A 17,199-nucleotide genomic window follows, 5' to 3' on the forward strand; every position below is an offset into this window, starting at 1 on the left:
GGTTATGGCTTATTCAGTCACATGTATCCTTTACTGTCTCCCATCATACCCCCTATTCCTAGCAAGGGAGAAATACTAAGTGAGGGGTTCAGGAGGGATCCACCATCTGTCCCTTCCCCTTTGTGGCCTGTAGATAGTTTGGTACCTATAAGAACTATGGTGTCTGATAACAGGAGAAGGGAGACAGTGTTTATCTAGTATCTACTGTGTCAGTCCCTCTGTTGGGTGATTTTGCATGTGTTATCCTATTTAACTTAATCCTTACTATAAGTCTTGTGAAGTAAATAGTAAATCATCTTCATTTTATAGGTTTCAGAGAGGTTGTGTGACTTATTTATCTTTAGAGTTAAGAAAGGAGGTAGGCAGGATCTGAACCATTTTGTGAGCTAGTACACCCTGTTGCCTCCCTGGAGTCGGCCCTGCCATGAAAGGAGAAGGAATGGAGGCACAGAAACTGATCACCTTGGAGCAAGGAAAGAAAGAAGGTGATGGAAAGGTAGAGAGACTTGCCCCTTGGAGTTAGTGAAATTCCACTGTCAGATCTTCCAGGGCTGAGGCCCATGGAAAGAAGCTGCCACTCCGGCATCAGCTGCACAGTGAAAACTGTGGCATCAGAATCCCAGCTAGATCCCAACCCAAGCTTCCCAAGTTTTGAGTCCTTGTCATTTGCATTCTTCCCCGATATGTACCTGCACTCCTGCCTTCAAATGCTTAGGGAAGGGCAGACACGCTCCAGGGTGCTGTCTCTTGCAGCATTTCATAGACACACAGAGAACTGTTTAGGACAAGGTTCCTGAATGGGGACAGAAGCTTGTCCAGTGGTGACTCCATGGAGTGGCTCCTTACTGCAGCATTTATACCAAGTACAACAGTGACGAAGAGCCGGGGCTCTGGAAAACAGAAACGGTGCAAAATCCACATGAATGCCAGCTGGAAAGCTCAGGAAAATGGCGCGCTGGGGGTGGGGGGCAGGGCGGAGAAGGCCCCGGGGTCTGGGGATCAGCAGGAGACAGAGTGTGCACCGAGCAGGTGTTGGCAGGGGCAGCTGCTTGCAGCGGTCTGTTGTTCCAGCAGAGCGCAGGTGGACGCCACCTCCAGGAGTTGAGTAAAGATAATGACTGGTTTCGGCATTTTACTTCCAAGTGTTTGGGTTTCCCATTTATGTCCATGTATATGTTTGAGTGAATCCCGTTGACCAGAAATGTTAGTGCCTGCTGTATGCCAAGCACTGGGAATGAACTGGGCTGAGGAAGAAATAGTCCCTCCTGCAAAAGAACAGGCTTTTCACCTTGGCTGGGTATCTCAGCTGGTTGTAGCATTGTCCCTATATGCCAGTGTTGCAGGTTTGATCCCCGGTCAGGGCACACACAGGAATCAACCAATGAATGCATAAATAGATGGAATAATAAAAAAATAAATAAAGAACAAGCTTTTCTATTGTAAATAAATGCCTAATAAGTAAAACTCTAAGCTAGGTCAGAACATTTTAGCTTTAGATTATGGCAATGAAGTTTTTTTACTTCTCTCTAACCAGGTATATTTTGCATAGATAGGAGTCTTGAAAGTATACACATCTATTTGTTCATTCGACCATTTATTCATCTATCCTGTGTTATAGTAGATGCTTCATTCCAAGCACTGTGTTAGGTAAATCACCTTTGCTCCCGAGTAACTGTCTTCTAGCTCAAACATTTATCTATGAAAACTTCTTTAAAACCCTACCAATCAATACATAGAATTAATTCTTCCTTTGTGATTTCCACAATTCTTTGTCATTCAGTTAGTCATTATTCAAATGTTTCCATCATGTAATATGTAGCGTGTTAGGAAGGCACTGGGAGTATAAAGTTAAGGAAAAGACAGTCCTTGCCCTTACAGAACTCAGTCTAGGAGACACACCAGTAAACCAATGACTGTAATAGGTTATTGTGACAGTGAGGCAACAGAGGTGTAGGTAGTGGGGTAAAGAAGAGAGCAGATGAACCACGCAGCCCCATGATGGAGGTGAGTAGTTAGAAAGGCCATGGCTATGGTAATGAGAACATGACTGGCATGAGACCAACACTAGGAGGCACTTTCTCCTGCTGGAGCCTCTTTAAAAGAATGTCCCATATTTTATTATGGGTAGTTACTGTTGTGTTTATCTTCCCTATAGATTGTGAGCCCTTTGAGATCAGGGATTGTGTTTTATTCATCTTTGTACCCTAACTGTGCTTAGTACAGTGCTCTGCATATATTACTGAGCTATAAATGCTGAAAAGGGCATGACCTGGTGGTGGCGCAGTGGATAGAGCATCGGACTGGGATGTGGAGGACCCAGGTTCGAGACCCCGAGGTCGCCAGCTTGAGCGCGGGCTTATCTGGTTTGAGCAAGGCTCACCAGCTTGAGCCCAAGGTTGCTGGCTTGAGCAAGGGGTCACTCGGTCTGCTGTAGCCCCACGGTCAAGTCACATATGAGAAAGCAATCAATGAACAATAAGATGCTGCAATGAAGAATTGATGCTTCTCATCTCTCTCCCTTCCTGTCTGTCTGTCCCTCTCTCTGACTCTCTCTGCCACAAAAACAAACAAACAAACAAACAAACAAACAAAAAAAACGCTGAAAAGGAGCAAATGAATTGAAGAGAGAATGGTGGAACCAAGGTGAAAGATGAAGGCAATGGGATATGGAGATCCCAAGACTCAACTATGAGGCTAGAAATAGTTAGCCTCCTATGAGAACACATCTTGGCAAAGGCAATACAGTCACTTTTTTAGAATAGGTTTCAGTGGCTTTAATTCTCAAAGCTCTTCTCAAGATCTGCCAATCATGAGAACATAGTGATTTCTAATGATGGATAGTATAAAATCCCATCACAAGCATATTTCAGTGTTCAATGTGGCATTAAAACAATTGCCTGTTGTTCTGAGACCCTTTCAGAAGGCAACCACATCCCTGTGTTTGGGGTAGAACAGAGAAATAACTTCTGTCCCAGCAAAAGCCAGAGCTCCTGTGTGGTCGCCTTTAGCACACAACTTTCACGTACACCATCAGAGTAGCAGTAACTCCAAATCAGAGGACAGCCCTTGTGCTACTGATTGGGTTACTTGTCACCCATGTTTCCTTGGCTAAGATGGTATGAGCAGAGGGTGACATCAACTGACCTGTCCTCTTGGGATGCTGCAGGACATTTAAATCAGTCTCCAGGAGAAACTCAGCACAGTGGTGTGAAATGAGTCCTCACCTGGGAATGAGGCCTGGGGTCTGAGTCCCAGCTGTGTGAGTAACCAGTTAGCAGATGGAGTTTCCTGTTAATGAAGGGGAGGCACAAACTTGCCTAACCCATTGGATTGTTGTAAGGTGAGACCATCAACAAATATTTGAACACCTTACTATTTTCCAGACACTCTATTTGATGCAGGGAAAACTCTAAGTAAAATGGACATTGACATTCCCCTCAGGAAGCTTTCAGTTTAGTGAGAAAGACAGCTATTAAACAAATTATTACAGCTAAATAAATGATTCAAATGTGTCAGGTGCCATGAGGAAGAATAACAAGATGGGTTGCGAGAGCCTGTGTGGGGGTGGGAGGTGGGGATGGGGAAGGGGAACCTGCCTAATCTGAGGCTACCAGAAGGCCTTCTCTGAGGAAATGATGTTCTGTTAACGGGGTGAATGCATTTTGCTACGTGAAGTTTATGCAATTAGAAGGGAAGACTATTATTATTGTCATTTCTCAAGGCCTTTTGCACGCAGCGGTCTCTCTGGAGAACAGTTCTCTTTCAGTATCTTCTGCTCTGTGCAGAGAAATTCGGGGAGAAGTGATTTTTTTCTGTTATGAGATCCATCAGTTATTAGGTCATAGAACTGGTAGATGATTTCGGAAACTGAATTTTTAGCAGGTTTACATGTTTATTAACCTCTTTTCATAAAGAAACTGCTGAAACCTAAGAGACTAAGTGACTTGCTCAAGGTCACAGAGCTTAGAAGTACTGGAGGAAAATTATTATTTTTGTCTGCTGTGGCATTGTTCCTGTTCACTAACAGAGATACTACCTTAATATATTCATTTGAATTTTGAACTTGAAAAGGTGGTGAAGTTGGATTTTCTCCCTCTCCAGTTGTTGACTGACACGCCAACAATCACAGAATGGCAGCTTGCCCTGTATCCTGACTTTTTATGGCATTGTGGCGCAGAGCATGGACTCTGGGACCCTAGTGCCTGGTGGAATTGGCCCTGGAGTGAACGTACTGGCTGTGAGGTGTTGAGCAAGTTAATTAGTGTCTCTATGCCTCACGTGAGACTTGGATATAGTAAAAGTGCCTACCTCATAGTTATTGTGGGAATTATGTGTTGTGACATATAGAGTGCTTAGAATAGAGATGAACACATAATAAATGCTCAGTAAGGGTTTTCTTTTTCTTTTTTTAAAGAGTAAAGGGGAAACTTTTAAATCTAACAAAGAAAATATCCAAAGCAAGCCCCTGTCCTTAACCAGACATATACATTTAAAAAAAATTTTTTTAGTACTTTTTTATTATGGCAGAAAATAACTATGCAATTATTTGAGTGAAAGTGTTCCCACTTCTAAAGTATCTTTCTTTTCTGCTTCTCCAACCTGACCCTCCTTGTATGCCTGTACAGCTTCAGATCTGGGACACAGCCGGTCAGGAGAGATTCCGGTCCATTACCCAGAGCTATTACCGAAGCGCCAATGCCTTGATCCTCACCTATGACATAACCTGTGAGGAATCCTTCCGTTGCCTTCCTGAGTGGCTGCGGGAAATAGAACAATATGCGAGCAACAAGGTCATCACTGTGCTAGTCGGTAAGTAAGGGCTAATGCGGGAAATTGATTTTTGGGGCATCAGAGAATTTGTAATCACATAAAGCTTGTGCCTTGGTACCTTCCAAGAATATAGTCTACAGCTATATAATTCAAGCAGTGAACATTAAGTTCTGCAGTTGAAGAGAAAATGAACTAGGTCCTATCCCATGGTGATGGTTTAGAAAAGTAAAGGAGAAAGTACTGCAGATAGATTTTTCTGTCAATGTCAGCTGTAGGGAAGAAGGTATACTGCCATGGAGTTATGTGGCTGCTAAACTTTATTGTATGTCTATTCGTGAGATCATGAAATTGCTGGTCTAGAATTAAAATATATCTTTTATGTTGGTAAGGAATTCATTATGAATCAATTGTTTTTTGCCTAAGAAGTGGACTTTGGCTGATTTTTTTCCCTCTTTATATTTATGCTGACTTGAGAAATTCTAATTTTCAGAACGACTCTACTAAGGAAAATTCTGCAGTTTGTTTCTTTTTTGTAAGAGGGTAGAACCTCTGTTTAGTATGAGGGAAAAGCAGAAAACAGCCCATGATTTTCTATGGTGACAAATACAACCGATTAAGAATGGAATTACAACCAAATACCAGGTCATTGAAAATTTCTCTAGTGGTGATGGGAAAATGTTAATGATATATGGTTGTTAAAATGTTTTCTTTGCCCTGGCTGGTTGGCTCAGTGGTAGAGCGTTGGCCTGGCGTGCAAGGGGTCCCGGGTTCGATTCCCAGCCAGGGCACACAGGAGAAGTGCCCATCTGCTTCTCCACCCCTCCCCCTCTCCTTCCTCTCTGTCTCTCTCTTCCCCTCCCGCAGCGAGGCTCCATTGGAGCAAAGATGGCCCGGGCGCTGGGGATGGCTCCTTGGCCTCTGCCTCAGGCGCTAGAATGGCTCTGATCGCAACAGAGCGACGCCCCAGAGGGGCAGAGCGTCGCCCCCTGGTGGGCGTGCCGGGTGGATCCCGGTCAGGCGCATGCGGGAGTCTGTCTGTCTCTCCCCGTTTCCAGCTTCAGAAAAATACAAAAAAAAAAAAATGTTTTCTTCCTAAGAAGGAACATTACTGTATATTCAAGCAAGACCTGAATTGGAAATCTGGGTAGAGAACCTCAGAAAGGTTATAAAGTATGGCTAATGGTAAGTTAACACCTTATAGTAAGCATTATAGCACCAGGAATCCTACTAAGACTGTTATGTGTCCTGATCTTTAATTAACAGATGAAGAAATCAAGGCTCTGGGAGGTGAAGTTTCTTGCCCAGGGTCACACGGCATATAAAATCTATCCTAAACCCTGTGTTTATCCAACTTTACTTATTATTTTTGTTAATTTTTAGAGAGAGAGAAACATCAACTTGTTGTTCCACTCATCCATGCATTCATTGGTTGATTCTTTTTTTAAAAAATTTCCACTGATTTTAGAGTGAGAAAGAAGATACAGGGGAAAGAGAGAGAATGGAATTACAAGCAAAAGAAAGAAGCATCAACTTGCTCTTTTGCTTAGTTGTTCCATTTGGCTGGGTACTCAATGGTTGTTTCTCATATGTGCCCTGACTGGGGATCAACCCCGTGACCTCAGTGTGGTGGGACAATGCTTATCCACTGAGCCACCTGGCCAGGGTCATTGGTTGATTCTTGTATGTGTCCTGAATGGGGAATCAAACCTGCAATCTTGGTATGTTGGTAGGACATTCTAACCAACTGAGCCAGCGCATCTGTCCAGCATTAATATGCTGCTTTGTAACAAATTCCTGGACTCTTCTTTCAGGCTGTTGTGTTGGGTATCTGCCTCTTTATGAACTAATACTCTATACCCAGTCCTGGAAACCCTCTGCATACTGGAGAACCTTTGCCATGAAGCACCTGAAAACCCTCAGCTTTCAACTTGGGCTTTCTTTCTATTCCACAGAAAGCCTTTGAGAACTTCAGTCAAAGCATTACTACTTGGGAATCTAACAAAGTTAAATAAAAATTTGAGGGGAAGCCTGACCTGTGGTGGCGCAGTGGATAAAACGTCGACCTGGAAATGCTGAGGTCGCTGGTTCGAAACCCTGGGCTTGCCTGGTCAAGGCACATATGGGAGTTGATGCTTCCAGCCCCCCCCTTCTCTCTCTCTGTTTCTCCTCTCTCTCTCTTTTTCTCCCTCTCCTCTCTAAAATGAATAAATAAAAAAATAAATAAAAATTAAAAAAAAATTTGAAGGGAGATAGTTCAGTAGGAAAAAGTCACTGGCTTTCTCTCTTTTTTTGTAACCCTTTATTATGGAAAGTTTCAAACCTAAGCAAAAGTAGAGGAAACAGTGTAATGAACCCCATGTACACATCTCTCAGCTCTGACAATTATCAGCTCATGGCCAATCTTATTGATCTGTTCTCCACCTATTCTGTTTGTCCTTCCCTTCAGGTTGTTTGTAAGCAGCTGTTGTATTAATTCATCTTTCAGTTCTCACTGTGTATCTCTAAAGGATAAGATTATTTTTTTAAATAACCTAACCACAATGACATTTCACTTATAAAAAAGTTAACAATTCTTTAATAAGATCAGAAATTTAGACAATGTTCAAATTTTCTTGATTGACTAAAATTTTTTTTAGTTTATTCAAATCAAGGTCCAAATAAAGTCCATGTTGTAATTGATTCTTTGTTTTTTTATTTTCCTTTTATCTGTAGCTTATCTTCCAATTTTTTCCCTTTAGACCCTACTTTTTAAGCATTTGTCTAAAATTCAGAGTATTAAGTCTGAATTTTGTTATTTCATGCTGGGGTGCATTTGACAGACTCTTCCACCACCGGTATTTCTTGCAGATTTGTAGGTAAATCTAGAGGCCAGGTCAGATTCAGGGTTTTTTGTGTTTGTTTATTTTCTTTTTGGTAAAAACTCTTTATGGTTGGTATTCTGAGGACAGTCAAGAAAAATGCTGTTTTCTCATTTTTAAAGATTTTATAGAAAGAAGAGAGAGGAGAAAAGCAAGAAGTATCAACTCATAGTTGCTTCACTTTAGTTGTTCATGATTGCTTGTTTGTTGCTTGTCATATGTGCTTTGACCAGGAAAGCCCAGGGTTTCAAACTAGTGACCTCGGTGTCCCAGGTTGACACTTTACCCACTACGCTACCACAGGCCAGGGTGACTCTTTTTTATTTACTATTTTTCAAGATAATGAGTTGGGCCTGACCTGTGGTGGCGCAGTGGATAAGCGTCGACCTGCAATGCTGAGGTCACAGGTTCAAGACCCTGGGCTTGCCTGGTCAAGGCACATATGGGAAGCAAAAGATGCTTCCTGTTTTCACTCCATTCTTTCTCTTCCTTCCTCTCCTCTCTGTAAAATCAATAAATGAAATCTTAAAAAAAAATAAAAGATACTGAGTTGGTGCCCCAGTATCTTCCAAAAGTAACTATTGAGGTTTTTTATATTTGAATATAGTTATATATTTAAATGTATTTGATGTATTTTAGTCCCTTGCAATTATTATCAATTGTCCAACTCTCCCAACTTTGTTAGTGGGAGCTTCTTCAAATGGGTTTCTGAGTCCTTTTGACATGACCCCAGGAACCTGGTAATTTTCTTGTTTTCTGATATAACAGTATTCTAGGCACATCTTGTGCATTTCCTGCCCCAGACCTGGAATTACCCATTTCTTCAGGATGTACTGTTTCTTTTCAATGGGAAGTTGTATTGAGAGGCCACAACCAAGATGATAGGCATTCTCTTTACCAGTTTGTTGGTTGTTGCTTTTAGGCTTTTCATTAGGCAGAGTTAGTGTGTGTATATGCAGTGAATTCTATAGTCAGAATTCACAGGGGTTATCGAATTAGGCTCTACTAAATATTTTGACTCACATTGGCATCATATTCAGTTAGAAGAGTATAGGACAGGAGACACAGCTTAATAGGTCAGCCTCAGGCATGCTTCTTCAGTGGACGTAGACCTCATAGCAGTCTATGTAGTTATCCAGAACTTCCCAGGACCCTTCAGGTATGAGGAAAAAAGGCTCACTTCAAGGTTCACAATCTGCCCTGGTCTAAAAGCCTCAATGCCCACAGGAGCCAATCTCACATAAGCTCCACAGGCCTACCTTTCAGGGTCTTTTCAAGTGAAGAATCACCACACTCAGGGAAGCCCAAAGTTATGGCTTTACATTAGGTATTTATAATTCATACACAGAATTTCCAGGTCAGATGGAATTTACCAATCAGGGTCACTTTTACCATAGAAAATGTTGTCAAGTAACAGAGTTGACATATCACCTTTGTCCGGTTTCTTGGAGAAGAGAGGTAGAATTTTTTTTTTTAGTTGAGAGGAGGGAAGATAGTGAGATAGACTCCTGCATGTGCCTTGCAACCCCATCTTGGGCCGATGCTTGAGTACGGAGCTATTTTCAGCACCTGAGTCTGATGCACTCCAACAGAGCTATCCTCAGCACCTGAGCCTGACACTCGAACCATCGAGCTTCTGGCTGCGGGAGGGGAAGAGGGAGAGAAGGGGGAGAGGGAGGAGGGGAGAAGCAGATGGTCACTTCTCCTGTGCGCCCTGACTGGGAATTGAACCTGGGATGTCCATATACCAAGCCAACACTCTATCCACTGAACCACTAGCCAGGGCCAGAAATTTTTGTAAAGACAAAATACACCATGTATTATTCATACTGATACTTTCATTTATTATTTAGAACTTCAGAAATTTTACTTAACCTCATTAATCTTATATCTGTTATTTCCTTTTTCTCATGCCAAAAATCCCTGTCCTAGTGACACCTGCATAATTACTTATTTGCTTTATCCCCAAAAGCATTCATGGCAGCCTCAGAATAACATGCCAGCACTACCCCTGACAAGATGATTACTGCAATAATTCAAGATATTTTCCTTCAACTCTTTCTGTTCTTGGGGTGTATGACTGGTGATGCATAGTTAAATTACTGTCTCTTAAATTTATATGAATAGTTTCTCTTTGTGGTTATGCCATTTCATGATAAGCAGGTTCATTTGTTTAATTTTGCTTTCAATTTTAGGAATTGTTTTTAAATTTAATTTTATATTAATTATAATTATAAGTATATAATTACATAAAACATTTATAAGATTCTAAATTCAAATCTATAAATAAGGTATATTTAGAGAGGTCTAGTTTCTTTTTTTTTTTTTTGTATTTTTTCTGAAGCTGGAAACGGGGAGAGACAGTCAGATAGACTCCCGCATGCGCCCAACCGGGATCCACCTGGCACGCCCACCAGGGGCGATGCTCTGCCCACCAGGGGGCAATGCTCTGCCCCTCCGGGGCCTCGCTCTGCCAAGACCAGAGCCACTCTAGCGCTTGGGGCAGAGGCCAAGGAGCCATCCCCAGTGCCCGGGCCATCTTTGCTTCAATGGAGCCTTGGCTGTGGGAGGGGAAGAGAGAGACAGAGAGGAAGGGGGGGGGAGTGGAGAAGCAAATGGGCGCTTCTCCTATGTGCCCTGGCTGGGAATCGAACCCGGGTCCCCCGCACACCAGGCCGACGCTCTACCGCTGAGCCAACCGGCCAGAGCTAGAGAGGTCTAGTTTCTATCCTTCCTTAGTCCTTAACCTATTCCTTTCATGGGTAACCATTATATTTAAAATTAAGATTTTGGTTTATTCTGTCATTAAAAAATAAACAGTGCATATATATTTTTTCCTCCTTGTTCTGAGACAGACAGTGGTATGTTATATATACTTTCTTCTACTTTCCTTTATTCACTTAACAATATATCCTAGTGTCTCATTGCCTGGCAGCATATAGAGATGTTCCTTATTGCTTTTTACAGTGGCAAATAACTCCAAATAACTGTTGGGTATATGATAATATATTTAGAGCCCAATTGCTGGATTTTGGGCTGTTTCCAGTTCTCTGCCATTACAAGTGGCATTGGTATTTTCAAATAAACATTCCAGTAATTATACTCCCAGTGGCTTGGCTTTACTTGCCCATCTCTCTGGTGTGAATGCAGATATGGAATTGAATTTTAATGTTTCTGAGTCTGCAAAAGTCAAATGATGATTTCTTCTCTGATTTTATCATTGTTTTAGGCAACAAGATTGACCTGGCTGAAAGGAGAGAGGTCTCCCAGCAGAGAGCTGAAGAATTCTCAGAAGCCCAGGACATGTATTATCTGGAGACCTCAGCCAAGGAATCTGATAACGTGGAGAAACTCTTCCTTGACCTAGCATGCCGCCTCATCAGTGAAGCCAGGCAGAACACACTTGTGAACAATGTATCATCACCCTTACCTGGAGAAGGGAAAAGCATCAGCTATTTGACTTGTTGTAACTTCAACTGAAGGCTGAGGCAAGAAGTGAGAGGAATCAGCAGCGGCCCGATGGGCCACAGATTGCTGGGGAGCTCTGACGATGATGTGCCTCCTGCTCTCGGACCTTCTGACTCCAGTGACTCCTGAGTTTACGCAGCGTGGCAGGCCAAGGGCCTGGTCCACAGGCTGGAATTAGCAGAACATATAATGGTTTCATCCTTTCGCAGTCTGGAGTCAGAGCAAGGAGAAAATTGCACTAGGCGCGCCATGACCTGCAGAGCATGTTGCTTTTGTTTTTTTAAAAAAGCAAGCAAAAGCGGATTCCTGAACATAGTCTGGAGGAATCCCTCCCGCACATCAGCGGGTGCACATGGGGGCAGTTCTTTAGGGCTTCTGAGGGCCTTGGCTTTGTTGTCCACCAGATAAACCCAAACTGGGAAGGCCAAGTGCTGTCTCTGTGGTGCGTGTTGATGACCCCGTGGAGAGTTTGAAAAGTGTTATTTCTCTTGTCCACAGGCACTTTCAAGAACTTTGGGATGTAAAAATGAAATGAAACCTTTACCCATGACAAACAGTTACCAATTATTGTTTTAATAATATATATAAGCTCCATGACTCCTTTTGGTGCTAATGATTCCGCTATTTCACAGACCAAACGTTTAGTACATTGATGTCTTTAAATGTATTTCATAGAAATAAAAAAAAAACACCAATAAGGGAAGTCCATGAATCAGCACTCTTTCTCAAAGTCTCATTACTATCTTTTCTAGGGTGGATTTGTTAGAAAAGAGAATACTTCCTTTCATGTTCCTCTCTAAATCTTGCCATTTTCTTCTATTTTCTCATCTTTCCTGCCCTTGAAGTAAATGAAAATGATTGAAAAATGAAAAAAAAAAAAAAAAAAAAAAAGGAATGGTTGATAACATTCTAAATAAAAGATTAGCTCCATGACATTATGAGTGTGAGAAAACAGACCAGGTCTGACCAAATACTGTGGATTAATGGACTGCCATGCAGAGGCCCAAGCAGAGCACAGTGCTTGACAGCAGGTCACATCTTTTACTTTCTGGTACTATGTCTTTTGGACAGACCAAGACTTAGGATTTTGTAGATTTTTTAGTATGATAAGTGAAAACAGAGACAGATGAAAATTCTCATGAACCATTTTTGTATCTTCAGTGATAACCTTAGAAACTGTCTGCTTGTGAAAGCAGCTTTAGTTGTCATTTTTTACCTCCTTTGTGTAGTAATGTTACCCTCAGACCATACATCCTTTCCTGTTTTCTTTTTCCTTTCTTTCTTCCCTGGTCTTTCCCTTCTTTCCTTATATGCATGTTACTGCAAATCTCCAATTCAAATGGAGGTGTATATGCCTTTACTTAAGCCAATTTTAAACCAGGATTCAAAAATGGAAGACATGCTGCTGAATATGTTATTTCTTCAGTGCCATATTTTGATACCTTCCAATTTGTTCACTGATATAAATGCAAATTGGGAAAATAATTAAACCTGTGTACTGTTCATGCTGTCAGATGTTTATGTAGCTTGCTGCTTAGCAAACTGAGGAATGAGTAATGGAATAGGATATAATATATAATTCCACTGTTTCTGTTGGTGGTGGCAATCTCAGTCCAATTGATGTTTGAAAGCTTATTTAAAAGAAATGAGTCATGTCAAGATGCAATATTGATAAAGCATATCTAGAATTCTCTTGCAGGTTTCAGAGTGACCCATCCCTTGCACTTGGTGGCTATAAATATTGTTTAAGGGACTGATATTTTTGGTTGGCCCTACTATGTTTGTCCTGATTATATGGGTAAGAGAGACCCCAAAAGTTTGAATTGCTTTTATTTTAGAATCTATCTCTACAGGAAAGAAAAATCATTTTAATAAACACCAACCAAAATAATTTATAACTGTGGCCTTTCCCTCCTTGTCTTCCCCACTAAGCCAGCAACTATAGGTATTCAGAACACAAGTTGATCAAGGTGGGCAGAAGAACTTTTTGTCTTTTAATTGGGCAAAAGTCCAGTAACTTGACTACATCATGACCCAACTTTGTCTTACAGCAGAAAATGTATTGAAAATAAAGTTGCTCTGTGAACTCAGAAGAAAGGACTTTGTAGATTGGATACATTTATATAAAATAACAGCTTCTAGAGTTACTCCTGCATTCTGAAATTCTTATTCTTAGGCTCACCACCCTTTCTCTACTGTTGGCTGCACTTGGAAGACTTTAGAAAGCTCTTCTCTTGGGCCCTTTCTTCGCTGTTACTCCTTCCAGCCTTTCTGTAATTTAGTCACTCGTCCATGGCCCATCAGCAGGACACTTGAGAATGTAGAACTGTTTCTTCTTTTTACCCCTTAGTATGTGAAGTCTAGATTAGGCCTTTAGGCCTTATGGACACTTGTTCACTAATGTAGCTCAAGTTTGAGAATAATTCCTGATGATATTGTAGGTGCTTAATAAGTATAGCTGAATAAATAACTTAGTGTCAAGAGGGACATTTTTTGTTGTTGTTGTTAAATAGAAATTTCTCAAAAAGAACTTGAGAAAGGACACTAATTAAATATGGTCATCTTGACCCAGGCCAGGACTTAAACTTACTGGTTTGCCTACCAGTTCTTACTTTCATGGAAATATTTGCTCAGCTGAGTCTTCTAAAATAAAAATGACTTCTCATTTAATGGTGGATGAAAAAGTGTTACTTTATCATAATTTAGTTTGGCTTAACCTCAAGACTATCAGACTCCATGTCTACTTCCATTTTTGCTGTGATCTTTGTCTTTTAATAAAGTTACTAAATATATGGCAGAGAAAATGTATCATATTCATGTCATGTAGTCAGATTTGGGAAAATGTGTGAAATCATATAGCTTGCTGATATTAATCATTTATTAAGGGTTTGTGTAGACTGCGTTGTCAAAGGATTTTGTGCTTTCTCCTTTACCTATGCAAGGCTTTTTATTCCTTGATATGCTTTTAGTCATTTTATGTTTGCATCTCTTCCTAAGTGGCAAGAAAACAAAACAAAACAAAAAAAGTCAACTGGATTGATTTGACAGTGTGTCAATTTCTGATCTAGGGTTTGGTAAAAGCCACTGGTCAAAATAAGATACTGGGTTCGGATTATTTATTTTAAGCAATTTAGAGTTCTTGGAATATCAAGGGACAATTTAATAAAAAACTGGATTCTTCTTCTGTTCATGAATGTATGCCCTTGTAGGACACTGGTGAATCCCAGTGTTAGAGCAATGATTTGCCTCATTTACCCTTTTAGCTATCCCATAATTCTTCCAGATTCAGCATCAACTTTCAAAATATGAATCATTTTGAATAACCAGTTGTAAGTGATTATGAATTGGTCTCCTGACTAAAGTTAAAACATCTTTTATAAACCAAGCCACAGCAGCCTCTGGAAGAGCTCCCCTATGGTTTGCCCTTTCATCTAGGGGCTTTTTGTTGTTGTCTTTAACTGCACTGTTATTTACTTTCCTCAACCATAGTCCAGACAGATGTGCTTTAATACAAGTATAATAATACTTTTAAGACTTTTAACTAGAAAATCAAAAGCAGTGAAAAAAAAATTGTATCTACACTTCAGATATAAGCAGTATAGCTGAAGACTAATTCTGGAATAAGAGAGGGATGTGTTTTCTTCTCAGATTTCATTTCTGTCACATAACCTATTTGTGTTGGGAAGGAAAACTGCTTTCCCTTACATTCTTCACATTGGGTAGAGAGCACACTGACTTCTTATCTCTTTAGACAACTAATTAATATAGTAGTGTTAGACCAAGGGAGATGGCACTTCATCGCCTTTCCTAAGTCCATGACGTTAGAATGTTACAATCATTCTTGGAAGCCATTCTTTGAAATTAAAAACAAACTGAGGCATAATAAAGATGGTGAAGGAATTAAGTTTTTAAGACATTTGAATACTTGAAGGATTTTTAAGAGATTTAGCTTGGGAAAGAGGAATACAATTAGTGCATTAGAACAAGACTCTGTGGTCCAGAGGGATATAATGAAGCCCATCAAATAGAGGCCATAAGGCCACAGATTTGGGCTCCATGTCAGGGAGAACATGCTCAAAAAGGAGGTTTACCTTGAAAGGGGCTGCTTAAGCAATGGTCTGTCAAGCAGAGTTTAGATAAGAACTCAGCAAAGACGATGTAGACAGGCTCCCAGAACTGATTAGGCATTGAACCAGATGAGCTATTAACTTAAAATTCTAATGTTGCAGTGCTTTGTCCCTCATAAGATGTTCAATTAAATATTTGTGGACATGCAGATAATGGTTTAAAAAAGAAAAACCTTTCCTCTTTTACCAAAAGTGCATTCTCCCTTCCAGGAAGGAGGCTGGTTACATGTTGTTAGGCCAAAACACTACATGCCATTATGCCCCAGGCTGGGATTTCTTTGTCAAGTCCATTCATTTATGTCCTGTTGAAGTCATATACTGGGTCTTGAATTAAAAATTTAAAAAAATATATTGTTTTAGTGCAAGTTACATGAAACAATGAAAATTGTGTATTTGTCACTTGCCAAAAATAGACCAGGCAGGTTTAGTGAATATTGGTGTATCTTCAGCATTTCAGGACAGGCCATTTTAGTAGAGCAGAATCTTTAGTTAAAGGTCTCATACATACACCAACATGAAGTTTTGCAGTTGCCATCCAAGATGGGCTGGTGGATTACTGGCATAAAGCAGTCCCCAGGATCTAATTTGAAAATAGATCAAATGACATTTGGTTACTTGGTTTGATTCTCTTGAAAAAACATGACCTGAAAAATATGATTTTAACAGAAAGGATGCCAAATTGCTTTATGTAAAAAGTAACAAAACACAGGTCTTTGAAAATCAGAGATAACTATAAGCAACAGTTGCTAATAAATCCCATGACCCAAATGACTCCACCTGTAAAACAACATGCATCTTTGCTAGGCTGATAGATTCATTGGTCTTTATAAAGGTCGATAGATTCATTGGTCTTGATAAAGGTCATTGGTCTTGCATCAGTAGAAACACTTGAGTTTGGGTGAGCATTCCTTTGATTTCTTTGGCTAAGGGGACAGAGCATAAAAGCTAGTCATCTCTTCTTTAATTGACTTCCTGAGGTGCATGAGTCAAAATATTCCTTTCCCACTGAGATAAAGCAGAATATTTGGAGATGTTGTATTCAACTTCCTGATGGAATCCTCAGTGGATAGTGATTCTGACACGTAAGTAATGCAGGGAGGCGTACAGAAGGGGGAATTACTGGGCTAGTGTTTTAGGAGTACTAGTACTGCCATGAATTAGCTTTATGCAAAGCACAATCTTGAGTATCAGTTTTCTCATCTATGATAGACATACCTGTCAGTATTATTGTGAAAATTAAATAAGAAAAATTGAAAGTACAGCACTTAGTAACAGTAAGAACTCAAATCTTAGTTCTTTTTTTTTAAGAGCAGACTTTGGATGTATGGTCTAATGCAAGTACAGATCCTTAGGACAAAACAAAAAACGCTTATTTGATAGCAAAGAAAAGAGCTCCAATTCTGAAAGAGCCATAAAAGAAAGTCACTTCTTGACCCATCAGTCTGTCTTTGGGCATTACTGTTACCCAAGAGAGTCTTCATTTCTTTAACATATTTAAGGAAAGGCATTCTCTTTCCATCCCTCTCTCCCAACAGGCAATTCCAGGGTTGTAAACTCCTCATTATCAGGAAACCTAACCTCCTTACTGAAATACCTCACAGTGCAATTTGAACCTCTTTCTTCTTGATCCTATTCTTCATGGGAAGAAAAGTGGGTTGATCCTAACCTTTTAAGGGGCCATGTTTGCCATTTATTATTGCCCTTTTGCCTCATTTTTTAAAATGTCAGTCAGAAATGCTCACTAAGGGGGTAATTATTCCTTGAGGAAATGTCAGGATAGGTATTTATAAACTCTTAGCTTCTTCTTGGTATGAGATTTAGATCATAATCTTACTGTTAGTTAACTCCTGAATTATCCACATATTTTTTTCTTTATATAACATAATTGATAACAAAGTGTGTTTCTAAAGATTATTCTGGTTGTGTGGCTCTTGTTTCTTCCTTTTGGTAAAAATGGAGTCATAATTCTAATTTTG

At 40.3% G+C, this 17,199-nt stretch overlaps 2 protein-coding genes across 5 annotated transcripts in view; one reads left to right on the forward strand and one right to left on the reverse strand.

Annotated features, from left to right (window-relative positions):
- RAB30 (RAB30, member RAS oncogene family) overlaps nt 1–15,845 on the forward strand; it is a 112,926-nt gene extending 97,081 nt beyond the window's left edge. For all 4 annotated transcript variants that reach the window (XM_066249264.1, XM_066249248.1, XM_066249274.1 and 1 more), the window contains 2 exons: nt 4,626–4,809; nt 10,858–15,845. In XM_066249264.1, coding sequence (XP_066105361.1) covers nt 4,626–4,809; nt 10,858–11,108 — 435 coding nt within the window. In that variant the 3' untranslated portion in view covers nt 11,109–15,845. The remainder of the gene's footprint in view (nt 1–4,625; nt 4,810–10,857) is intronic.
- DDIAS (DNA damage induced apoptosis suppressor) overlaps nt 11,134–17,199 on the reverse strand; it is a 32,725-nt gene continuing 26,659 nt past the window's right edge. Inside the window, 1 exon segment of the mRNA XM_066253986.1 lies at nt 11,134–11,264. Within this exon segment, the coding sequence (XP_066110083.1) occupies nt 11,134–11,264 (131 nt within the window).

This window comes from Saccopteryx bilineata, chromosome 1 (genome assembly GCF_036850765.1).
Source record: "Saccopteryx bilineata isolate mSacBil1 chromosome 1, mSacBil1_pri_phased_curated, whole genome shotgun sequence".
In the NCBI taxonomy this organism is placed as follows: Eukaryota; Metazoa; Chordata; class Mammalia; order Chiroptera; family Emballonuridae; genus Saccopteryx; species Saccopteryx bilineata.